At 46.8% G+C, this 26,551-nt stretch overlaps 2 protein-coding genes across 4 annotated transcripts in view; one reads left to right on the forward strand and one right to left on the reverse strand.

Moving 5' to 3' along the window:
- NUDC (nuclear distribution C, dynein complex regulator) overlaps positions 1-14,881 on the reverse strand; it is a 92,098-nt gene extending 77,217 nt beyond the window's left edge. Inside the window, exons 1-4 of one of the 3 annotated variants that reach the window (XM_063954709.1) lie at positions 14,860-14,881; positions 13,840-13,917; positions 13,557-13,751; positions 11,330-11,392 (exon numbers count right to left, since the gene is read on the reverse strand). In XM_063954709.1, coding sequence (XP_063810779.1) covers positions 11,330-11,392; positions 13,557-13,751; positions 13,840-13,917; positions 14,860-14,865 — 342 coding nt within the window. In that variant the 5' untranslated portion in view covers positions 14,866-14,881. Of the gene's footprint in view, positions 1-11,329; positions 11,393-13,556; positions 13,752-13,839; positions 13,918-14,254; positions 14,386-14,461; positions 14,656-14,859 lie in introns of those variants that run through there. The other 2 variants (XM_063954707.1, XM_063954708.1) reach the window with 2 other exon arrangements.
- Positions 14,765-26,145, forward strand: GPATCH3 (G-patch domain containing 3). Its single transcript, XM_063954706.1, has 6 exons — positions 14,765-15,367; positions 16,237-16,643; positions 23,349-23,523; positions 24,030-24,208; positions 25,466-25,593; positions 25,683-26,145. The coding sequence occupies exons 1-6, from the start codon at positions 15,031-15,033 to the stop codon at positions 25,858-25,860; spliced, it is 1,404 nt and encodes a 467-aa protein (XP_063810776.1). The 5' UTR covers positions 14,765-15,030; the 3' UTR covers positions 25,861-26,145.
- The last annotated feature ends 406 nt before the right edge of the window (positions 26,146-26,551 follow it).

Here is a 26,551-nt window from a genome sequence, read left to right on the forward strand (position 1 = left end):
GCTACCATTTTTTCCCAGGACTCGTGTGCATTGATGTACCGACACCTGTCCCGGTCTTAGGAGGTTTCTGACTAGAGATGACAACTCCTCGGCTTTTTCCATTGGAAGAAACACTTTTTTCTGGTCTGTTTCCAGAATCATTCCCAGGAACAGAAGACGTGTCGTCGGGACCAGCTGTGACTTTGGAATTGAGAATCCAGTCCTGCTGTTGCAGCACTTCCCGAGAAGTGCTACCCCCTTACCAACTGTTCCTTGGACCTCGCCTTTATCAGGAGAACGTCCAAGTACGGGATAATTAAAACTCCCTTCTTGCGAAGGAGTATCATCATTTCGGTCATTACCCTGGTAAAGACCCTCGGTGCCGTGGATAATCCAAACGACAGCGTCTGGAACTGATAGAGACCGTCCTGTACCACAACCTTGAGGTACTCCTGGTGAGGAGGGTAAATGGGGACATGCAGGTAAGTATCCTTGATGTCCAGAGAGACCCTGTAATCCCCCTCGTCCAGGTTCGCAATAATCGCCCTGAGCGATTCCATCTTGCACTTGAATCTTTTGTTATATGTGTTCAAGGATTTTTTTATATTTAAGATGGGTCTCACCGAACCGTCCGGTTTCGGTACCACAAACATTGTGGAAAAGTAACCCTTTTCCTGTTGAAGGAGGGGTACCTTGATAATCACTTGCTGTGAATACAGTTTTTTGGATTGCCACCAACACTGCCTCCCTGGCAGAGGGAGTTGCCGGTAAGGCAGATTTTAGGAAACGGCGGGGGGGAGACGTCTCGAATTCCAGCCTGTACCTCTGAGATACTGTTTGAAGAACCCAGGGATCCACCTGTGAGAGAGCCCACTGTGCGCTGAAATTTCTGAGACGGGCCCCCACCGTACCCGGGTCCGCCTGAGCAGCCCCAACGTCATGCTGTGGACTTACCGGACGCAGGGGAGGACTTCTGCTCCCGGGAACTAGCTGTGTGCTGCAGCTTTTTCCCTCTACCTTTTCCTCTTGGCAGAAAAGATGAGCCTCTAGCTCTCTACTTTTCTGGGGCCGAAGGGACTGTACCTGATAATACAGTGCTTACTTTTGCTGTGGGGTAGCTTGTGGCAAAAGTTTTAATTTCCCAGCCGTAGCTGTGGAAACGAGGTCTGAAAGACCATCCCCAAATAGTTCCACCCCCTTCTAGGGCAAACTTCCATGTGCCGTTTTAAATCGGCATCGCCCGACCATTGCCGAGTCCATAACCCCCGTCTGGCGGCAATGGTTTTACATAGCGCTTATTTGTCATGCCAGTCGGCAAATATCCCTCTGTGCATCACGCATGTATAAGACAGCGTCTTTTATATGCTCTATTTTCAGCAAAATATTGTCCCTATCTATAGTATAAATATTATCCGACAGGGAATCTGACCACGCAGCTGCCGCACTGCACATCCATGCCGAGGCAATAGCAGGTCTCAATATAATGCCCGTGTGTGTGTATATAGCTTTAAGGGTAGTTTTCTGCTTTCTATCAGCAGGTCCTTCAGGCCGTATCCGTGATGGTAGTGCCACCTTTTTTAATAAGCGTGTAACCGCTTTATCTACCCTAGGGGTTATTTCCCAACGTGACCTATCCTCTGGCGGAAAAGGGTACGCTGCTTTAGAAATTATCAATTTCTTATCGGGGGAAGTCCACGCTTCCTCACACACCTCATATCAATTTCTCAGATGCAGGAAAACTACTGGTAGTTTTCTGTCACCAACATAATACCCTTTTTTGTGGTATCTGGGGTATTATCAGAAATGTGTAATACATTTTTCATTGCCTCAATCATGTAACGGGTGGCCCTATTGGAAGGTACACTAGTCTCATAGTCGTCGACACTGGAGTCGGTATCCGTGTCAACATCTGTGTCTGCCATCTGAGGTAGCGGGCGTTTTAGAGCCCCTGATGACATGTGAGACGCTTGGACAGGCACAAGCTGAGCAGCCGGCTGTCCTATGTCGTCAAACCTTTTATGTAAGGAGTTGACACTGTCACGTAATTTCTTCAATAAGTCCATCCACACCGGTGTCGACCCCGCAGGGGGGTGACATCCCATTCACAGGCATTTGCTCCGCCTCCACATCATTATCCTCATCATACATGTCGACACAGCAGTACCGACACACAGCACACACACAGGGAATGCTCTGACAGAGGACAGGACCCCACAAAGCCCTTTGGGGAGACAGAGGGAGAGTATGCCAGCACACACCAGAGCGCTATATATCACAGGGATATCACCTATAGAGAGTGTTTTCCCTTATAGCTGCATAATATATATATATATATATATATATATATATATATATATATATATATATATATCCTAATTTGTGCCCCCCCTCTCTTTTTAACCCTTTTCTGTAGTGCAGGACTGCAGGGGAGAGCCAGGGAGCGATCCCTCCAGCAGAGCTGTGAGGGAAAATGGCGCCAGTGTGCTGAGGGAGATGGCTCCGCCCCTTTTTCGGCTGGCTTTCTCCCGCTATTTTATCGTTTCTGGCAGGGGTTAATATACACCTATATAGCCTCTGGGGCTATATATGGTGTTAGTTTTGCCAGCCAAGGTGTTATTATTGCTGCTCAGGGCGCCCCCCCCAGCGCCCTGCACCCATCAGTGACCGCAGTGTGTGGTGTGCATGAGGAGCAATGGCGCACAGCTGCAGTGCTGTGCGCTACCTTGGAGAAGACAGAAGTCTTCAGCAGCCGATTTTCCGGACCACCTTCTTGTTTCTGGCTCTGTAAGGGGGATGGCGGCGCGGCTCCGGGAACGGACGACGAGGTCGGGTCCTGTGTTCGATCCCTCTGGAGCTAATGGTGTCCAGTAGCCTAAGAAGCCCAAGCTACCACCACTTAGGTAGGTTCGCTTCTTCTCCCCTTAGTCCCTCGTTGCAGTGAGCCTGTTGCCAGCAGGTCTCACTGAAAATAAAAAACCTAAACTATACTTTCTTCTAGGAGCTCAGGAGAGCCCCTAGTGTGCATCCAGCTCAGCCAGGCACAAAAATCTAACTGAGGCTTGGAGGAGGGTCATAGGGGGAGGAGCCAGTGCACACCAGATAGTCCTAAAGCTTTCTTTAGATGTGCCCAGTCTCATGCGGAGCCGTCTATTCCATGGTCCTTACGGAGTCCCCAGCATCCACTAGGACGTCAGAGAAATAGGATTTTAATTACCTACCGGCAAATCCTTTTCTCGTAGTTTGTAGGGGATACTGGGAAACCATTTAGTACCATGGGGTACTATGAGCCATGGGCACTATAGAAGTTTGATTGTGTGTGTTGGCTTCTCCCCATAGGCGTGCGCAGCACATTTTATTAGGGGGTGCACCATTGGAGTGGCGTGTCTAGCACCATCTATTGACGGTCAACGCAATATAAAATATCCACACTTGTACCAATCCTAATAAAGCAGATGCATTGTCAGATGTTTTGGTGTGCACCAAACAAACACCCCTGATGGCATTCGCTGCAATTACACTGCTCCTTCTCAGCCTGGTCTGGCCCCCCCCCCCTCTCTTTCCCTTGCAAGCTGCAGCAGCTTACTTACAAGTCAGTCACTCACTGACAGTCGCAGACTAGTACTGCTGCTGCTGGAAAAATGAGTGACATGTCAGTGTTGCTGCCGACCACCTGCCAGTATTGAATTTGTCTTCCTAAGAGGAACCCTGGCTGCATGCTGATCCTCATCAGTGGCTGGCGTTGGCATAGCATAGAAGGAGAGAGGTGGGCGTGTGACGGGTTGGCGTGCGAGCAGCATGACGTAATCACGTCACATCACGCTGTTTTTGTACATGGAGGTGGAGCCGGGAGTTTGAAAGCCGGTGGCAGTGGCACCCTTGATTAACCCAGGCTTCCGGTCAGTAATGCAATCCTGACAGGGTGCAGCGCAGAGGGGACAGTAAACAGCCTGCTCGGTGATCGCTGCATCAGGCATGTGAGATCGGAGTGCTAGACATTAGGGGGTGCCTGTGCGCACCAGGCACCCCCTGCGCACACCTATGCTTCTCCCTCTATGCCCCTCCTACCAGACTCAGTCTAGGAAACGGTGCCCGAGGAGACGTACATACTTTGAGAGAAGGAAATAGAGAAGGAAAGTGGTGAGATTTCGAACCAACACAACCAGAACAAGAGGAAAGCCATGCTAACCAAACTTGCAAACAGGGACAGCAACAGCTGTACCAAAAACATTACTTAACCAAGTAACAACGCAGGAAGAACGAAGCACCGGGCGGGCGCCCAGTATCCCCTACAGACTACGAGAAAAGGATTTACTGGTAGGTAATTAAAATCCTATTTTCTCTTGTGACCTAGGGGATACTGGGAATCCATTTAGTACCATGGGGAAGTACCAAAGCTCCCAAACCGGGTGGGAGAGTGCTTAGGTTCCTGCAGAACTGATTGGCCTCTGAGGACCTTCAGTATGGTCAAAGTATCGAACTTGTAAAACTTAGCAAACGTGTTCGACCCCAACCAAGTAGCTGCTCGGCAGAGCTGTAAAGCAGAGACACCCCAGGCAGCCGCACAAGAGGAACACACTGATCTAGTACAGTAGGCTTGAACAGATTTCAGAATCGGCAAACCTGCCATGGAATAAGCATGCTGGATAGTGAGCCTGATCCAGCGTGCAATGGACTGCTTCGAAACAGGACACCTAATCTTATTGGGATCATAAAGGACGAACAGCGTGTCTGATTTTCTGTGACGAGCTGTTCTCTTTACATACACCTTCAAAGCCCTCACAACATCCAAAGACATTGAAGTAGCAGAGGTGGCCGTAACAGCCGGAACCACAATAGGTTGGTTGATGTGAAACGTGGACACCACCTTAGGAAGGAATTGTTGACGAGTTCTGAGCTCAGCTCTGTCCTCATGGAAAATTAAGTAGGCGCTCTTGTGAGACAACGCCCCCAGCTCCGACACATGTCTTGCTGAAGCCAAGGCCAACAGTGTGACGGTCTTCCATGTAAGGTACTTTACGTCTACCTCTTGTAACGGTTCAAACCAGTCCGAATGAAGGAACTGCAGTACCAAATTGAGATCCCAAGGTGCCGTAGGAGGCACAAAGTAAGGCTGTAAGTGCAGAACGCCATTTAAGAATGTATGGACCTCAGGGAGAGAAGCCAATTGTTTCTGGAAAAAAATAGACAAGACCGAAATCTGATCTTTTATGGAGCCTAGGCGTAGGACCACGTCAACTCCCAACTGCAGAAAAAGCAGGAAACGTCCCAGATGAAATTCCATCGCAGAATATGGTCTGCTCTCACACCAAGATACATATTTCTTCCAAATACGAAGGTAATATTTAGATGTTACCCCCTTTCTGGCTTGGATCCCAGTCAGGATGACCTTGTCAGGAATCCATCTCCTGGCTAGAATCCACCGTTCAACTTCCATGCCGTTAAACGTAGCCGTGGTAAGTCTTGATAGACGAACGGGCCCTGCTGCAAAAGATCTTCTCGAAGAGGCAGAGGCCACGGATCGTCGATCAGCATCTCGAGAAGATCCGCATACCAGGCCCTCGTGGACAGTCCGGAGCAATGAGGATTGCTTGAACCTTTTCCCTTTCTATTCTTTTTAGAATTCTTTGGATCAGAGGAATGGGAGAAAACAAGTACACCAGCTGGTAAACCCACGGAGTTGTCAGGGCGTCTACTGCTACTGCCTGTGGGTACCTCAACCTGGAACAATACCGCTTGAGCTTCTTGTTGAGTCGAAAAGCCTTCATGTCGATTTGTTGATACCCCCACCGACGTGTTAACCCCCGAAACAGCTCCGGGTGGAGGCCCAATTCTACCGGGTGCAGATCATGTCTGCTGAGGAAGTCTGCTTCCCAGTTGTCTACTTCCAGAATGAAAATCGCAGACAACGCCACAGTGTATTTTTCCGCCCAGAGGAGAATTCTTGACACCTCTGACATTGCGGCTCTACTTTTCGTTCCGCCCTGTCAGTTTATGTATGTTACCGCTGTCACATTGTCCGACTGGACCTGAATGGCCTGATTGTGAAGAAGAGATGAGGCCTGCAGAAGGGCGTCGTAGATAGCCCTGAGTTCCAGGATGTTTATTGGAAGGACGACTTCCTGACTTGACTATCTTCCCTGAAACTGCACCCTCTGGGTGACTGCTCCCCAACCTTTGAGGCTTGCGTCTGTGGTTAGCAGAATTCAATTCTGAATCCCGAACCTCTGACCCTCGACTAGGTGAGAAGTCTGTAGCCACTACAGGAGGGAGATCCTGGCTTTTGGTGACAGACGAATTCTCTGGTGCATGTGAAGATGCGATCCGGACCATTTGTCCAACAGATCCAGCTGGAAGGGCCTTGCATGAAACCTTCCGTACTGAATTGCTTCGTAAGAAGCCACCATCTTCCCCAGAAGGCGTATGCAGAGATGCACTGAGATTCGGGTCGGATTCAAGACGGCCCGAACCATCGACTGGATTACCATTGCCTTTTCAAAGGGAAGGAATACTTTCTGAGACTGTGTGTCCAGTATCACTCCCAGGAACTGAAGCTTCTGCGTTGGTTCTAGGTGAGAGTTTGGCAGGTTCAGAATCCACCCATGAACCAGGAGTAGTCTGGTAGAGAGGGCAATGTTCTCCAACAGTCATTTCCTGGACGGTGCCTTTATCAGAAGATTGTCCAAGTACGGAACTATGTTCACTCCCTGTCTGCGGAGCATCATCATCATCTTTGCCATCACTTTGGTGAACACCATCGGTGCTGTGGGGAGACCAAATGGCAGGGCCTGAAACTGGTCGTGCCAGTCCTGCAGTGCAAACCATAGATTAGCCCGATGAGACAGCCAGATCGGAATGTGAAGGTACGCATCCTTGACATCCAGTGACGCTAGGAATTCCCCCTCTTCCAGACCTGAGATCACCGCTCTAAGAGACTCCATCTTGAATTTGAAAACTCTTAAGTACGGGTTCAATGACTTGAGGTTCAGAATCTGTCTTACCAACCCGTCCGGTTTCGGTACTACAAACAAGCTGGAAAAGTAACCCTTGTTGTGTAGATGAGGTGGAACTGGAACAATGACCTGGGTCTGTAATACTTTTTAAATGGCGTTGTGTAAGTTTACTCTCGCCTCGTGTGAAACTGGTAAGCCTGATTTTAAGAATTTGTGAGGTGGGAGCTCCTGGAACTCCAGTCTGCAGCACTGGGATATAAAGTCTATTGACCCAGGGATCCTGGCACGATCCAGTCCAGATGTGACTGAAGAATTTTAGCCGGGCTCCCACCCTCATGTCTTCCAGGCATTGCGGTCCACTATCATGCGGAAGGTTTTGAGGAAGCAGAGCCTGAGCTTTGTTCCTGTGAACCAGCATTCGCTGATTTGCGTGGTTTACCTCGAGCACCTCTGGTTGCGGTAGAAGAACCTCTGGCCTTGCCTCTAAATTTGGCAGTCCTAAAGGACTGTAGATTAGGTCCTGAGTAGGCCTTCCTTACTGGCAGAGCTGCAGAAGGTAGGTATGTGGACTTACCCGCTGTAGCTCAGGAGATCCATTTGTCAAGTTCATCTCCAAATAAGGCCTCTCCTGTGAAAGGTAGGCCTTCCACTCCTTTCCAGGAGTCCGCGTCAGTGGTCCACTGACGTAGCCATAATCCTCCCGCTTCAGACACTGCCATAGCTGTAGTGCATGCATTAAGCAAACCTATTTCTTTTATGGCTTCCACCATAAAATTAGCGGAGTCTTATATATTGCAGGAGCAAAATAATTTCCTCTTGAGGTAAAGTGTCTAAACCCTCAAGTAAATTACCCGGCCATTTAGCAATGGCTCTTGTAATCCACCCCCATGCTATAGTGGGTCTCTGGGCCACCCGGCAGCAGCATACAAAGATTTGAGTGTAGCCCCAATCTTACGATCAGTCGCATCTTTTAGGGAGGCTGCACCAGGCACAGGTAGTACAATTTTACGTGAGAGCCTGGAGACTGATTCATCAGTGGATTTTCCCATTTTTTCCTATCCTCAGGAGGAAAAGGAAAAGATGACAACAACCACCTGGGAATTTTAATTTTCTTATCTGGATTAACCCACGGTTCTTCAAACAGGGTATTTAGTTCCTTTGACACAGGAAAAGTGCCTGAGGATTTTTTCTTAATATTAAAGTAAGATTCCTCACACTCCTCTGTCACCTTATCAGAGATATTTAGAACTTCTCTGATAGCATCTATGAGAGCCTCTACACCCTGTGACAGAGTACACTCCCCTCCCTACCTCTGTGTCCACCTCACCTTCCTCCATTTCTGACCCTTGATCATCAGTGTCAGAATGCAGTATATGGGCTAAGGTACGTTTTTGCGGACAAATGATAGTGACTGAGACGCTGGTCTGTGTACGGAGTCCTTTTTTATAAACTCATCCATAGACTGCCTTAAGTATAGCGTCTCTTTCTCATTACAAGATAATTTTGTAGAAATAGTGGAAATCATCCCCCTAATGGAGTCCAGCCTTGCTGGTTCTGCCCCACTAGCCTGGGAAGGGATACTACACCGAGTACACACGAGTGAACCCCATAGAGAAGAGGAACACTGTGCCTTACATGAAACACAGTCTTTGCCTGAAATACTGCAGTAGTGACAGCACACACACAGGAAAAGGTTAAAAGCACAATTAACCCACAAAGAGCCCCTCCAGAAAGACACAGAGAAAGTATGGAACCAGCACACGGCACCCTTATCGCTAATGCCAAGCTTAGCCTGGTCGCAGACTAAGTACCTAGATTAGGGACTTAGTACACTAGTAAATGTCCCCGCCCCCCCCCCCCCCCTGCTATGACCCCCCGGTACTGCTGAGGTAAACTGGAGACTCTCCGGAGGAGCTGCGCGTCCCTCTCAGTCAGCATCTATCAGCTGCAGTAGGGAAAATGACGCTGGTGAACTGAGGGGTCCGCTCATAGTGAAGTACCGCCCCTTCAATGGCGCGCGGTCTTCCAGCTCTTCTTTATACTTGCTTATGTGTCTGGGTGAATAAAATGGTGACAGACTCCTTTTATGGATGTGTTGCCAGTCTGGGTACTGTGTACACAACACAGTGTACTTAGTCAGGAGACTCAGTCCGCTCCGCGTAGAAGCCGTGCGTCTACGTACCCTCATGCCGCCATAATGGCCGGCGACACGCTGACTGGGACACCGGCTTAGTACTCACCACTCTTCTTTCTTCTAGCTCTTTTAGGGGTGGCGGTGTGCTGTGGGAATGTACGCTTGCCGTAGTGGGGCTTACGAATAGTTCCCTCAAGAGCTAGCTTCCTGTCAGCGGGGAACGGGACCATTAACCCATAGTGGGGTTGGGCTGTTTCCCCCCTAAGTCCCACGAAGCAGGCAGGCTAGTGCCATCCAGACGTGACCGGCTCCTCCGGGCACATTTTCTAAACTGATACTGGTAGGAGGGGCATAGAGGGAGGAGCCAGCACACACAATCAAACTTCTAGCCCATGGCTCATAGTGGACCTGTCTATACCCCATAGTACTAAATGGATTCCCAGTATCCCCTAGGACATAAGAGAAAATACATCTTTATTCAATTTGTTGCCTATTATTGCTATACTGAGATGGTGATTTGTGATACGAGTATTCCAGCAGTATATGTACCAATGCAGTCCTTTTTAAATAGACTTCCCCAAGCAAGAAGGTAGCCTGCAGAGCGTATCACTGGTGATAGCTATACAGGGAGCTTAGGGAAAAGCCTGATCTCTAGCGATATGGCTTACCTTCCTTTAATAAATACACCCCTTAATCTGCACACTCATCACTAACTTTCCATTCTGTAGCTCAGCATATTCCAGGACTCTTGGCTGCTGCACTTATATATGTGGACATTTGGCTACCAAGACACTCCAAATAATAAAAAACATATTTTAGATAATTAAAAATATACAAAAGATATTCCATATTACAATATATTATAGTCCAGAGGTTCTCAAATGTGGTCCTTAAGGCACCTTAACGGTCCAAGCTTATCCATGCTTAGCCACAGGAGACTTAATTAGTACCTCAGTCAATTTGAGGTAACCATCTGAGCTGAGACATAGATATACTTAAAACCTGGACCGCTGTGGTGCCTTGAGGACCACATTTTAGAACCCCTGTTATAGTCTTTTATATGTGCTGCTAAGGGGGGTATCCAATTACCCGCGGCCAATGACTGCGGGTAACTGTATCGTCAGGAGCTATTCTATTAGTCCCAATGCAGCGGGCTCCTCCCCCCGATGCCGGCATTTATCACGGATTATGCTTTGGGTGCATCAGTTTAACAACAAAAACTGGGCCAAGTTTTGATCATTCAATTTATGCAGTGTATCACAAAACACGATAAATATGGAGCTGGGCAGATATACATCCATATTCTAACTGTGCAGCTCTTCATTTTGCAGTATATAATATAAAATGTACACATATGGCAACAGGGCTTGTTCTTAATATTCTCCAGTTTGTCTTACATATTTATACTACATGGGTTTAGCTCCTGTAGCTTTCTATTAGGCAGTGAGTGAAATATCTAAAGAATTTATGGTTTAACCCAATGGTTCTCAAACTGGGTTGGTGGTTCAGGACGAATTTAAATTATTTATGTTCCATGTAATAGACAAAACCAGTGCTTGTGGCTTCCATTTCAAAATATAAGGACAAACAAAAGTGAACCCCGACGCTCACCACATAACTGAACCTAAGGGTGACATATAAACACAATTTACTTTATTTAATATGAAATGTCTGGCCTAGGGGTGCCATGAAAGAAAATCTAATACTCTAGGGTGCCTTTATTCAAAAAACTTTGGCAACCACTGGACCTTAACCCCTTACAGTTGCACTAGTACTGTGGGGCTCCGTTCCTCTCACAGACCCAGTGGCTGGGAGAAGTCTGGGGCTTTAAACAGTTACTGTACAGTACGAGTACTGTTAAGGGGGGTACTCACAGAGCGATCGCTGCTTAAAATCTAAGCAATCTGACTAGATTGCTTAGATTTTAAGCAGCGGTCACTCAGTGTGTACCCCTCACAGCGATAGCAATGCGTAGCCCCGCGCATCGCTATCGCTTGAGCTAGATTGGCCTGCATGCAGGCCAATCTAGCAGGTCGCTCACTTCACCTGCTGGGTGAAATGAGCGCCCCCCCGTCTACCCTAGCATGCTCAGCACACATCGCGCTGTGCAGAGCGGGGGGAGAGATGTGTGCTGAGCAGTTCGCTCAGCACACATCTCTCCCCAAATCGGGCAGTGAATACGGCCCTTTAAACATAACTGTTTGAGTGCTTTAGGAGATTTGCTTTTCAACCACCTTAAAAAAAAAAAACAAACACCAAACTTTACCTTTTGGACCTCTTGTTTTTCGCCAGCTCCACCAATGGTCATCTCTTGCTCTCTGGCTTTATTCTATCAATAGAAAATGATAGGGATCCACATTCAAGCTTAATGGCAGAAAGACCTCTGTAATATTTGCACTGTCAAACATTTGGGAGGTGCAAGCAATAGATTTAAGCAACATACAGCACAAAGAGGATAAACAGCAATTAGGTTAGCTAATGATACAGTATTACAAAATGTCTGCACATTTTTTATATATTAATAATAACACAATATACTCACTATGGGGCAGATGTACTAAGCCTTGGAGAGTGATAAAGTGGAGAGAGATAAAGTTATCAACGTATTTTCTGGTACTTTAGCTCTCTCCACTTTATCACTCTCCAAGACTTAGTACACCTGCCCCTAAATATGTTCAAATGACTTTCTGCCATTTATTGTTAATGAAAAGTATTTAAATTTTGGGTATCTCCCTTCCTAACAACACTTTAATATGGGCATATGTAACAATTGTTCACCACACTCACATTTGCTGGCATCAGGCCTATATGCAGTCTATGCACAGAAGCATTCTTCTGAGGAAACAGCCGTTGTGATTTGGCTGAGAAACGCGTCAACAGTTGCTCCCAACCAGTTTTTTGAAAGCGGCATAGAAGCCTCCAGTGCAGGCAATGCTCCTGCCACTTTAAGCGGACCTGACACCGTGAGCCCAGTTGAGAATATAGCCGTCTGTCCCGAGGGCTTGCCTTAGCCACTACAGCAAATGCTGGTAATGCGATCCGGACAGCGGGAGGCGGGCTATTAGATCCTGGACGGCAGTAAGGTGCTTCTATAGACGGAGGTAAAGATCCAAGGAGAGGCGCCACCGCTGAGAACATCCTGCCGGACGCTGTGAGGTGGTCGTTTGATCACTAACGGCAGTGAGGCGGTACAGTGTGCAACAGGACAGAACTATACGCCTGGCAAGAGGCGCAGCCCCTAGTATATTGGTGAGACACAACTACTTACAATCCTATACAGCTTGATTGATGAGCTACATTTACCGAGGAGCATGTTAAATTAACATCAATAAATGGGAGTTGAATTATTTATGCTAGTCTAACTATTAGACGGGGACGCCCGTGAGACATTATCCTAATCATCCGGTTTGAGTACTCCCGGTGAGGAGAATTTACTGACTGGCAACGTATATTACTCCATTCACAAATGAGCATGCTCTATTTCCAGTGACATTGCCAACTACCTAGAGCTATATGATTATCCCAGTGGGAGGATTCAAGCAATATTAAATCATCATATATCTCTCTAGATATAACTGGGACTGTGATCTATTAATTATATAACCTCTAGGAGGCTATCTTTTATACTGAAAGGCTGTTGATTGTTTCATCTGATGCTTATTGTGGGAGAATACTTATAACAATTACCTATATGAGCTATTGATACAATTGTTGCTTTATAATAAGGTGTATTTGTTGTATTGAAACTGTATCCACTGTGCATAGTTTTGTTTCAAATAAGTATTACAAAGACAAAAGTATTCTTTGGAATACTATGATGTCCACTGGTTATTGTCGGATCTCTTATTTATAGAGACCCTTAGGATTGGTATTAAATGTGAATGCATATAATTTTGGTGATTTTAAAATAAAATATTCCTTAAAACTGGACAGCGCTTTCAATAAATTCTTTTTGCCTACTGTTCTATGTAAATATTGGGACTCAACACCCCAATTATTTGAGGGCAGCAGTCCGTTTTAAGAGGAATTGAACTAATGGTAAAGGTTCTGTGGGAATCGGATAATTGACACACAATTCAGTTTAGCGCTTTCTTACTATTTTGATATTATGGAAGGACTACCACACATCAATGAAACTGACAGAATACTGGAAGGGGATAAAGGATTATTATATCAGAGTTGCATAGATTGGAAGGTGAACTCTGCAAAGAGACTTCACATACTGTCATAGGAAATAGAGCATAACTATGCATTAATCTCCAAACATTAATTTTATAAAAATAAAATTAGGTTTACAGTGCCTTAAAGTGATGCTAAGTGTGAAATAAAGGGAGAGGAACAACTACCATGCATAAAAACTAGATCTGCGCATTACGTTGTAAGGTTGCTTTATGAAAAGGAACTGTAATTTAGAGGTTGCAACAAGCCAGATAATGCAATCCAAAAAGTTTTGACCTAATCTAGAACAGATCAGATGCTCCTGCACATATTACCTGCTCAATTTCCTTTTGAAGTTTATCAGCCTCTTCGTCAGTGAGCTCTGTGATCCTTGGCTCACCAGGCTCCATTGCTTTCTGCTTGGCCACTTGCTCTCGCTTTGCAGCTGTGCGCTCCCGCTGCTCAGCCTCATTCTTTTCCCTGGCTGCACGAGCCAGTTTATTGTGGTGACTGTACGCCTCATTGATTAGCTGTACAGATAGAGATAATGACTTTTTACTGTTTAACTGTTGTGAAAAGGACCTCATGTCCCATGTATAAACAACTTGTCCTCTTTACCTTTTCAGCTGCTCCACTTTCACCACCCACAAAGAAATCTGTTTTTCGCCTCAGGAAACTGAAGAAAGTGTTTACTAGCTGAAAATGAAGAAATAACAGATTGCAGCTATGAATTTAACAAGAATTTGCAAAGGAAATGGCCAAAATCTACATTACACGGAGAAGAAAGATGTTTTAAGAGATGTGATGTCGGTCTGGTCTATTGAGTGTGTATGAAACATCTAATGGTATAGAAGGAATGATCTATAAGTGAATTACAAAATAGGCTTTGGGGATTGGTGTAAAAAAACTGAAACTTTTAAAACTATTTTATGCCAGAAACTTGTACTTTAGGCTTAGTGACCCTTTTAGATCTGTCTATTTATATACTGGTAAGGCAAATCATGTTTGCACTATCCTGTTACATGCACTTTACGTTATAGCTGTCTTTTTGATGATTCGGTGCTTTACAAATGTCACTGGCCCCCATGTAACATGCCCATTCCTTGTGCTGCATGTAAGTGGAAATGTGTGACAGTGTGAGCCTCCGGTAATGAATGGATGCTAGGAGCAGGGTAACTGTAAGCAGACACAGAGAACGCGGCGCTGGCGGAGTGCGCCAGGCCCCGCATCAGCCGCTCACCTCCTGCACGCCCCCCTCGTGCTGCTGAGCCATAGCCAGCAACATCCCATCAAAGCGCTCATCGTCCCCGGTGGTCACTCCAGCGGCCGCCATGCTGCTCTCTTTCTGTAGCTTGTCCTGCGCACGGCGATGCACAGCTTCCGGGTCTGCAGGGACTCCGCCCCTCCCCGGGATGAACGCCCAATGGCTGCCGCTGTAGGACTACAGTGACCTAATTGCCATGACGACCAGCTGACACTAACGGCGCTCGGGAATTGGAGGGTGAAATAAAATGAGCCTCCTCTGAGTCTCTATGTTCTCACGCTAAACAGGATTGGCTGGCAGTGAGGGTCACGTGTTTTGTTTTTTTAAATAATCATTCTATGAATTACGGCTGGTGAGAGGGACACATCACCCACACTCATCTTATATATCGTTCTGTGTACGGTGCTTCTCCAAGATGGCGGATTAACACGTGACCAGTAACCCTGCCCTCCCACTAAAATGGTTGCCAGCAAAAGTCTTCCACATCTAACATGGCAGCATAGGATCGACTCTACCAAGATGGCGGGCCATCACGTGACCACTGTATGTATTTTCTAGTGATTCCTGGGAGTATGGAGGAGCCTCCGGTGTTCCTGGTGGTCTGCGGCATACCGCGCCGGTTTCGGTCGGCTCAGCTGCGTCATTACTTCAGTCAGTTTACGGAGAGCGGCGGGTTCGTGTGTTTCCACTACCGGCACCGCCCGGAACGCAGAGGGTCAGCGGCTGCCGGATACGACGCGTTCTGCTGCCCGGTGTCGGTCAGGCCAGAGAGAGCACAGAGCTTCCGGCGCATGTACCATGGCAAGCCCTGGCTGGATGCTACCGGGAGCCAGGTCCCCGGGAGGTGCCTCATCCACGCGATCCGAGACGCTCCGGGTAGAGGTATGTAGTTTGGCTTTTGTCCCTATAGCCTTCCTGTTTACATAGCACCGCACAGACTGAGCGTTTGCATTACTGTGCGGCTGGCCACTTACACCTGCTTATAGAAAATGTGTAGTTGAGAAATTAAAGTTTAGAAGATGCGGTGCAGTGCACTACCATCAGAGCTACCGGTGCAGCGCCGGCTGTTGCATTACCATCTCTCAGCTAACCCAGTATGCTACTTGGACCCTCCTGCACAGTCCCTGCCGCTGTCTGAGTCTCCTGCACAGTCCCTGCCGCTGTCTGAGCCTCCTGCACAGTCCCTGCCGCTGTCTGAGCCTCCTGCACAGTCCCTGTGGCCGCTAAAGAGGAACCATGCAGAGGACCGGGATCGCAGACATGCTCCAATGGTAATGCAAACAGTGCATCAGTAGCTCTGATGGTAGTGTACCGCTTGTTCTGAACTTATACCAAGGTTTTCCTATATCTGTTCTAGTCCTATTAACAATGTGGGGATGGGTAGGGGTGAAGGAAGACAAGAAGCTGTCGGAACTCTCCTACTCCTAAATTTAACATTGCTCTCTATAGGGAAGCAATAAGACTATATTGTAAAATAGCCACAGGAAAAGCATACAGTGGTGAAAACGTCACAACGTAAAATAACCCGGTCTTGGTAAAATTATTCATGGAAATAATTTTTGTCCTGTTTTCCATGTGAACTTATTTTAAATTGTGACCCTTTCACCACTGTATGCTTTTACTGCGACTATTTTACAGTAGCGCTGGTAGATATACCTCAATAAGGATAAAACTACAGTAAAGGTCTGTCTCCTTGAAGTCTGTTACAGTTTTGGTGTGAGTCAAGTACTTTATATTCTTGTCTTCAACAGATCTGCAGGACTTTCCTTATAAGACACGTCGTGAGTTGTTGCAGGTCCGATGGCCTGTCACGGCTGAGGAGAAACAGGTGACTTCAGCAGAATTGCTCAAAATGTCTGAGCTTAACCCTCCGGCACTCATGCCCCAAGGAAACGTTGGCACGCCTGTGAGTGTCTTCCTGCAGCTAATACGCTCCTGCCGTCTTCCACCCAGACTTATAACCCGGTTGGGTCTGAAGTTTCGTCGTTCAGGGAGACGTTATGGCAGTGTCCCTTTTGTTTATGAAGGAACAGAGACTACCATAACAGAGGAGGGTGTGTATACTGCCGCTGGACATGAGATAACAGAAGATAGCAGCACTGAATCAAATGTGATCAGAGACGAGAATGACACCATGGAGCATTCTAATTCTGAGGATGTAAGTAATGGGTGAGGTGATCACGGGGACCTGTATATTTACGTCTAACCATAGCACAGTGTTACACACTTATGTTTCTATTATTTATTCACCTGCACCCGGGTGACGCTAAAATGCCGGCTCCTGCTCAGTGACAGGAGCCGGGTGCTGCACTGTAACATTATGTGCAGGACTCTGCTCCTGTCACTGTGTAGGAGCCGGCACTGCAGCCACAGTGCTCCCAGGGGCAGCCCGCGTCTCCCGAACTACCAGAGTGACGAAAACGGGGATTGGGATGCAAAGCTACGCCACCGCCTGAGTCCCAGCCCCCCCTTCCCACGAAGCCCCATCCCTTTTTTGCAGCGCCGCATCGGGTGTCACTGGCAAATGACGCCTCTGATTGGATATATCCTTAACAAGCCATATTTGATTCAGCATGGCCACCCCTGCTTAGAAGAAGCGGATGAGTCAAGGGGAGTAAGAGTATAGTGGTGTGGTAAGAACCGTTTTGTTGGGGGGGGGGGGGGGGTTCCTCTTCTCTTTTTTTTTTTTTTTTTTTTTTTTTTTTTTTTCCAGCGCTCACCAACTAAAACTGGGATTCTTCTTTCCAGGCCTCAAGTATGACAGGCAGTTAGGTTTGTTTTTTTAGTGGGGTATTTTTTATTTATTTATTTCTCTGACGTCCTAGTGGATGCTGGGACTCCGTCAGGGCCATGGGGAATAGCGGCTCCGCAGGAGACAGGGCACAAAAGTAAAAGCTTTAGGATCAGGTGGTGTGCACTGGCTCCTCCCCCTATGACCCTCCTCCAAGCCTCAGTTAGGTTTTTGTGCCCGGCCGAGAAGGGTGCAATCTAGGTGGCTCTCATAAAGAGCTGCTTAGAGTAAAAGTTTTGATAGTTTTCTTATTTTCAGTGAGTCCTGCTGGCAACAGGCTCACTGCAACGAGGGACTTAGGGGAGAAGAAGTGAACTCACCTGCGTGCAGGATGGATTTGCTTCTTAGGCTACTGGACACTAGCTCCAGAGGGACGATCACAGGTACAGCCTGGATGGGTCACCGGAGCCGCGCCGCCGACCCCCTTGCAGATGCCGAAGTAAGAAGAGGTCCAGAAACCGGCGGCTGAAGGCTTTTCAGTCTTCATGAGGTAGCGCACAGCACTGCAGCTGTGCGCCATTGCTCTCAGCACACTTCACACCAACGGTCACTGAGGGTGCAGGGCGCTGGGGGGGGCGCCCTGGGCAGCAATGTTAATACCTTTTCTGGCTAAAAAGAATACATCACATATAGTCCCTGAGGCTATATGGATGTATTTCACCCCTGCCAGGTCTCAGAAAAACCGGGAGAAGAGCCCGCCGGAATAGGGGGCGGGGCCTATCTCCTCAGCACACAGCGCCATTTTCCCTCACAGAACTGCTGGTGGGAAGGCTCCCAGGCTCTCCCCTGCACTGCACTACAGAAACAGGGTTAAAACAGAGAGGGGGGGCACTTATTTGGCGATATGATTATATATTAAGATGCTATAAGGGAAAAACACTTATATAAAGGTTGTCCCTGTATAATTATAGCGTTTTGGTGTGTGCTGGCAAACTCTCCCTCTGTCTCCCCAAAGGGCTAGTGGGGTCCTGTCCTCTATCAGAGCATTCCCTGTGTGTGTGCTGTGTGTCGGTACGTGTGTGTCGACATGTATGAGGACGATGTTGGTGAGGAGGCGGAGCAATTGCCTGTAATGGTGATGTCACTCTCTAGGGAGTCGACACCGGAATGGATGGCTTATTTAAGGAATTACGTGATAATGTCAACACGCTTCAAGGTCGGTTGACGACATGAGACGGCCGGCAAACAAATTAGTACCTGTCCAGGCGTCTCAAACACCGTCAGGGGCTTTAAAACGCCCATTTACCTCAGTCGGTCGACATAGACACAGACACGGACACTGACTCCAGTGTCGACGGTGAAGAAACAAACGTATTTTCCTTTAGGGCCACACGTTACATGTTAAGGGCAATGAAGGAGGTGTTACATATTTCTGATACTACAAGTACCACAAAAAAGGGTATTATGTGGGTGTGAAAAAACTACATGTAGTTTTTCCTGAATCAGATAAATTAAATGAAGTGTGTGATGATGCGTGGGTTTCCCCCGATAGAAAATTATTGGCGGTATACCCTTTCCCGCCAGAAGTTAGGGCGCGTTGGGAAACACCCCTTAGGGTGGATAAGGCGCTCACACGCTTATCAAAACAAGTGGCGTTACCGTCTCCAGATACGGCCGCCCTCAAGGAGCCAGCTGATAGGAGGCTGGAAAATATCCTAAAAAGTATATACACACATACTGGTGTTATACTGCGACCAGCTATCGCCTCAGCCTGGATGTGCAGCGCTGGGGTGGCTTGGTCGGATTCCCTGACTGAAAATATTGATACCCTTGACAGGGACAGTATTTTATTGACTATAGAGCACATATTTGCACTCTGGCATCAAGAGTAAGTGCGATGTCCATATCTGCCAGAAGATGTTTATGGACACGACAGTGGTCAGGTGATGCAGATTCCAAACGGCACATGGAAGTATTGCCGTATAAAGGGGAGGAGTTATTTGGGGTCGGTCCATCGGACCTGGTGGCCACGGCAACAGCTGGAAAATCCACCTTTTTTACCCTAAGTCACATCTAAGCAGAAAAAGACACCGTCTTTTCAGCCTCAGTCCTTTCGTCCCCATAAGGGCAAGCGGGCAAAAGGCCAGTCATATCTGCCCAGGGATAGAGGAAAGGGAAGAAGACTGCAGCAGGCAGCCCATTCCCAAGAACAGAAGCCCTCCACCGCTTCTGCCAAGTCCTCAGCATGACGCTGGGGCCGTACAGGACCCCTGGATCCTACAAGTAGTATCCCAAGGGTACTGATTGGAAATTCGAGACGTCTCCCCCTCGCAGGTTCCTGAAGTCTGCTTTACCAACGTCTCCCTCCGACAGGGAGGCAGTATTGGAAACAATTCACAAGCTGTATTCCCAGCAGGTGATAATCAAAGTACTCCTCCTACAACAAGGAAAGGGGTATTATTCCACATTATATTGTGGTACTGAAGCCAGACGGCTCGGTGAGACCTATTCTAAATCTGAAATATTTGAACACTTACATACAAAGGTTCAAATCAAGATGGAGTCACTCAGAGCAGTGATAGCGAACCAGGAAGAAGGGGACTATATGGTGTCCCGGGACATCAGGGATGCTTCCTCCATGTCCCAATTTGCCCTTCTCACCAAGGGTACCTCAGGTTCGTGGTACAGAACTGTCACTATCAGTTTCAGACGATGCCGGTTGGATTGTCCACGGCACCCCGGGTCTTTACCAAGGTAATGGCCGAAATGATGATTCTTCTTCAAAGAAAATGGACGATATCCTGATAAGGGCAAGGTCCAGAGAACAGTTGGAGGTCGGAGTAGCACTATCTCAAGTAGTTCTACGACAGCATGGGTGGATTCTAAATATTCCAAAACCGCAGCTGTTTCCGACGACAATTTGCTGTTCCTAGGGATGATTCTGGACACAGTCCAGAAAAAGGTGTTTCTCCCGGAGAAGAAAGCAAGGGAGTTATCCGAGCTAGTCAGGAACCTCCTAAAACCAGGAAAAGTGTCAGTGCATCATTGCACAAGGGTCCTGGGAAAAATGGTGGCTTCTTACGAAGCGATTCCATTCGGCAGATTTCACGCAAGAACTTTTCAGTGGGATCTGCTGGAAAAATGGTCCGGATCGCATCTTCAGATGCATCAGCGGATAACCCTGTCTCCAAGGACAAGGGTGTTTCTTCTGCGGTGGCTGCAGAGTGCTCATCTACTAAAGGGCCGCAGATTCGGCATTCAGGACTGGGTCCTGGTGACCACGGATGCCAGCCGGAGAGGCTGGGGAGCAGTCACACAGGGGGAAAAAAAAAAAAAAAATTTCCAGGGAGTGTGATCAAGTCTGGAGACTTCTCTCCACATAAAACAATGCTCTAAGCTTAGCAAGACCTCTGCTTCAAGGTCAGCCGGTATTGATCCAGTGGGACAACATCACGGCAGTCGCCCACGTAAACAGACAGGGCGGCACAAGAAGCAGGAGGGAAATGGCAGAAACTGCAAAGATTCTTCGCTGGGCGGAAAATCATGGGATAGCACTGTCAGCAGTGTTCATTCCGGGAGTGGACAACTGGGAAGCAGACTTCCTCAGCAGGCACGACCTCCACCCGGGAGAGTGGGGACTTCATCGGGAAGTCTTCCACATGATTGTGAACCGTTGGGAAAGACCAAAGGTGGACATGATGGCGTCCCGCCTGAACAAAAAACTGGACAGGTATTGCGCCAGGTCAAGAGACCCTCAGGCAATAGCTGTGGACGTTCTGGTAACACAGTGGGTGTACCAGTCGGTGTATGTGTTCCCTCCTCTGCTTCTCATACCCAAGGTACTGAGAATTATAAGACGTAGAGGAGTAAGAACTATACTCGTGGCTCCGGATTGCCCAAGAAGGACTTGGTACCCGGAACTTCAAGAAATGCTCACAGAGGACTCATGGCCTCTGCCGCTAAGAAGGGACTCGCTTCAGCAAGTACCATGTCTGTTCCAAGACTTACCGCGGCTGCATTTGACGGCATGGCGGTGGAACGCCGGATCCTAAAGGAAAAAGGCATTCCGGAAGAGGTCATTCCTACCCTGGTCAAAGCCAGGAAGGAGGTGACCGCACAACATTATCACCACATGTGGCGAAAATATGTTGCGTGGTGTGAGGCCAGGAAGGCCCCACGAAGAAATTTCAACTCGGTCGATTCCTGCATTTCCTGCAAACAGGAGTGTCTATGGGCCTCAAATTGGGGTCCATTAAGGTTCAAATTTCGGCCCTGTCAATTTTCTTCCAGAAAGAATTGGCTTCACTTCCTGAAGTCCAGAAGTTTGTCAAGGGAGTACTGCATATACAACCCCCTTTTGTGCCTCCAGTGGCACTGTGGGATCTCAACGTAGTTCTGGGATTCCTCAAATCACATTTTAAACCGCTCAAATCTGTGGATTTGAAATATCTCACATGAAAAGTGACCATGCGGTTGGCCCTGGCCTTGGCCAGGCGAGTTCAGAATTGGTGGCTTTGTCTCACAAAAGCCCATATCTGATTGTCCATTCGGACAGGGCAGAGCTACGGACTCGTCCCCAGTTTCTCCCTAAGGTGGTGTCAGCGTTTCACCTGAACCAGTTTATTGTGGTACCTGCGGCTATTAGGGACTTGGAGGACTCCAAGTTGCTAGATGTTGTCAGGGCCCTGAAAATATAGGTTTCCAGGACGGCTGGAGTCAGGAAAACTGACTTGCTGTTATCCTGTATGCACCCAACAAACTGGGTGCTCTTGCTTCTAAGCAGACGATTGCTAGTTGGATGTGTAGTACAATTCAGCTTGCACATTCTGTGGCAGGCCTGCCACAGCCAAAATATGTAAATGCCCATTTCACAAGGAAGGTGGGCTCATCTTGGGCGGCTGCCCGAGGGGTCTCGGCTTTACAACTTTGCCGAGCTGCTACTTGGTCAGGAAAACACGTTTGCAAAATTCTACAAATTTGATACCCTGGCTGAGGAGGACCTGGAGTTCTCTCATTCGGTGCTGCAGAGTCATCCGCACTCTCCCGCCCGTTTGGGAGCTTTGGTATAATCCCCATGGTCCTGACGGAGTCCCAGCATCCACTAGGACGTCGGAGAAAATAAGAATTTACTTACCGATAATTCTATTTCTCGTAGTCCGTAGTGGATGCTGGGCGCCCATCCCAAGTGCGGATTGTCTGCAATACTTGTACATAGTTATTGTTACAAAAATCGGGTTATTATTGTTGTGAGCCATCTTTTCAGAGGCTCCGCTGTTATCATGCTGTTAACTGGGTTCAGATCACAGGTTGTACAGTGTGATTGGTGTGGCTGGTATGAGTCTTACCCGGGATTCAAAATCCTTCCTTATTGTGTACGCTCGTCCGGGCACAGTATCCTAACTGAGGCTTGGAGGAGGGTCATAGGGGGAGGAGCCAGTGCACACCACCTGATCCTAAAGCTTTTACTTTTGTGCCCTGTCTCCTGCGGAGCCGCTATTCCCCATGGTCCTGACGGAGTCCCAGCATCCACTACGGACTACGAGAAATAGAATTATCGGTAAGTAAATTCTTATTTTTGGGGGGGGGGGGGGGGGTTTATATAATAATGCACAGACAGAAATCCTTAAAACATGATATGTTGGGGAAACGTGAGGCTTAGAACCACTGAACTAAATTAGAGCTCCCTGATTCTGCTTTATAGTGATCTAGTGAAGTGCTCTGGACTGAGGACCTCATTCAGGTGGCGGCCCATCGCGCCGCAATTACAACATGGTCGCAGAAATTGTGGATTTAACAATTGAATAGCTTATTCAGGCAGAGGCGTTCACAGTAAGTGCTATCCAATAGTATTAACTGCTTGCGCATGCCTGGACCTCTGCACACGTGGAGCACACCTTTCTAAAAAAAAAAAACCTGATTTAGTCCCTGAGTGCAGTATGCCACTTTTCCTTATGTTAGTCATAATCTGTAATGGGTGTTCTAGACAGCAGTTGCTCTTTTGTCACCCATGCCAGTCATCCAGTGCATAGAAACCCAGTGGCAGAGAAAGAAATGCCTTTGGTTGAGGATTTTAACCCACAATGTATTTAAAAAAAAAAAATTTTTTTTTTTTTTTTTTTTTTTTTTTTTAAGGATAACGATACATGTGAAGAGTGGGAGAGACACGAGGCTTTACATGAAGACATTACTGAGCAAGAACGCTGTAAAGAACGTTTGTTTGAGGAAAAGATTGAACTTAAGTGGGAAAAGGGTGGGTCTGGTTTGGTGTTCTACACGGATGCCCAGATGTGGAAAGAACAGGAAGGAGGTGAGTGCACACTGCACAGGCTAACCTAAGTTTTGGTCTTGCGGAGTCATAGGGGCCAATGCAATTGTGATGCGCGCCATCTGCTTGTCATCTAAAGGAATGGGTGTCTATCGGAGCTATTCAGTTGTTGCTCCGATTGACGCCCATTACCCACGGCACACATATTGTTTTCTCACATCCTCCGGTGGTGCAAGAAAAATGTGTTTCAAGTCCGTAGTTTGGGCGCCCAATGTTGGACTTTCCGACTACCCAAACGGAAACTAGACAGGTTTAGCCACACATAGCAGTCAGCCGCGTAAAATGCTAATGGGTGTCTGATTAGAGCAACAATTGAATAGCTCCGATAGATGCCAAATAGCATAGACAACCAGCAGGAGGGCGGCACAACAATTGAATCTGCCCCATAGCTGCATACTGTCTTGCATAACACTTTAACTTTCAGGAGTTATACAGTTACACTTATTCTTAGTCTTTTCTGCAACATTGTTTTTTTCATCCTCTCCTAGATTTTGATGAACAGACCGCTGACGATTGGGATGTGGATATGAGTGGTTATTATGAGCATGGTGCTGGAGATAAGGATGCTAAAGACTATTTGAAGATGCGACTAGAAACAAGGAGACGGGATGGACATAACGCAGCAGAGGAAAAACATGGTCTTGGTGGTTTTGAACGATACACAAAGGTTAGATCATTCTCCATGTTATAATATCACCAGCAAAAGAATTCCAGTTTGCATATTAAGCAGTAATACTTGATGGTTTAATAAATAACCAAATTGTCCAGTGTATGGAACGGAACACTGTAAATGTTTAAGCTGGTTACGAATTGGCGCAATGTCGAGCCAGTATATTGGTATCTGCCCATTCAGACTGACATCGCCCCACTTACTCAGTGTATGCCAGCACTTTGCGGGTGCCCGCAGTCCCTAGTGACATTGCTAGGTTTGTGCTGCACATCACACCTAGCGATAACGCTAGTGACCACAGCATCTGTAATAAAGGAAGGAGCGATATGTCTCTCCGACCATCATTACCTCTCTGTTTGTACCCGGGTTGCCTGGGCACACATCACGTAAGTGTGCACCAAGCTTTAATTTTGGTCTGAAGTAAAATGCTTTCTTGTATTTATATTAGACTTATTACTGTAGGTTGGAATATTTTCCTACATACGACATACTATCTGCCAGGGGTGTGGTATATTTTATTGACATTCATAAGGTCTAGTCATGCTGACAAAAAAATGGCCCTGGTGGTCTAGTAGTGACTTACCTGATACGACAGCTCCAGCGGTGTCTGGTGGCCAGCTGATGAGGACTTCTGATGGATCCAGCGGCGCTTCCCTCCACTAGCGGTCTGTGCAGAATGTCAGCGTGTCACATGTTTACATTCTGCACATGCCGACCGGTTTAGCATTATCGAGGTTATGTATAGTGACGTTGTAAATGATGACATTTTAACTGTCCCATCTTTCAGTAATCCTACTTAAAGACTGCTGCGAGGTTGTAGGTTCGGTTTATAGAAAGAGACTGATACCTGAGAACAGTAGCCTTGCAAAGCAAACAAACACATTTTCTAGTTCTGTCAAGGTAGAGAAACTTTTAAATATATATTTCTGATTACTTTTCTATAGGACATTTATTTTGGGTCAATCAGTGGCAGCTCTGTTGTATGGAAGCTGAGCTGCAAACAGGTTATGTAATAATGGGAGTGGGGAACTGTTGTACGAGTCTCGCAATGCCACTATGCCAAGGTCTGAAGAGTTTAAAGAGCACAAAGGCCAATACTGAGTGATGTGGTCCTAAACTGTGTGAGAAAAGATCTTTGTATGTCGTGCTATGATTGTAAGCTGTGTTGTGTATGTTAGTGGCCTTGTATTGGAGAATACAGACTGTATTCACAAATTTGCATACTCGCTACTTTTTGTGTCATTCTGTTGCCAGGGAGTTGGGCGTAAGGTAATGGAGAGCCAGGGCTGGACTGAGGGAACTGGTCTTGGTGCCAGTGGTGCAGGAATGCCAGAGGCCTTGGAGAATGAAGGACAAAACCCAAAATGCAGGCGTGGCTTGGGGTAAGTGTATAAAACACAAAGGAAAAGTGAGATTGGATAGATGTTACTGCATTGCTTAGAATTAGTAATGACTGTTTATGTCTTTACAGGTATCATGGGGAAAAGTTGTCAACGTTCTGCCTAGGTCAGAAGAAGCCTACGTATTTAATCTCTACAGTGTATGATCAGCCACGTGAGGAAGATATGGGGGACACTTTATTGCGACGGCAAAAGAGCAGTGCTATGAAGTATCGGAGAAATCAAATAATATCGGAGACAAAACAGTGACTTTCGAGAGAGATATTTATGACTTAAAATATTTTATTTATTTACATATACAGACTGATTTCCAGATTGATATCTTTCATTGGAGAATTTCACACCTAAGTGGTTCCTGGATGTCTGATATGTTGATGCTGCTGATTTTGCACAAACTTTTTTATTCTCAGGTTTTTTAAAATACTGTTTTTGTATTTAAGATTTTTTATCTTGTTTGCCTAAAAGATACTCATTAGAAATGTGCAGTTTACGTGTTCCCTTGAGCATATGATATAAACATGCCGTTTAATTTCAGTTATAAAGTCTGGCTCCTTTGGCTATGTATAGCATTTGGTGAGACAGGGAAAGTTCTGACTACATACCTACTGTCCAAGCACAGTATCTTAGGCCAGCTATGTGTTACTTACTTATGTCTCATTAATGGTCTTATATTGAGACATGGTGACAACTTGTGAGAATAGAATTTTTTGTGTATGTACTGTATATATGTGTGTGTGTGTGTGTGTGTGTGATTATACACTGCTCAAAAAAATAAAAGAAACACTAAAATAACACATCCTAGATATGAATGAAATATTCTTATTAAATACTTTGTTCTTTACATAGTTGAATGTGCTGACAACAAAATCACACAAAAATTATCAATGGAAATCAAATTTATTAACCCATGGAGGTGTGGATTTGGAGTCACCTTCAACAT

Source organism: Pseudophryne corroboree, chromosome 2, assembly GCF_028390025.1.
Source record: "Pseudophryne corroboree isolate aPseCor3 chromosome 2, aPseCor3.hap2, whole genome shotgun sequence".
NCBI lineage: Eukaryota > Metazoa > Chordata > Amphibia > Anura > Myobatrachidae > Pseudophryne > Pseudophryne corroboree.

Excerpts from the sequence above, each read along its gene's own strand:
- GPATCH3 (XM_063954706.1), top strand. The coding sequence starts at position 15,031 with ATGTATTTTCTAGTGATTCCTGGGAGTATGGAGGAGCCTCCGGTGTTC. Across the intron at positions 15,368-16,236 it reads CCGAGACGCTCCGGGTAGAG|ATCTGCAGGACTTTCCTTAT; the intron begins GTATGTAGTTTG and ends TGTCTTCAACAG. Across the intron at positions 24,209-25,465 it reads GTTTTGAACGATACACAAAG|GGAGTTGGGCGTAAGGTAAT; the intron begins GTTAGATCATTC and ends TTCTGTTGCCAG.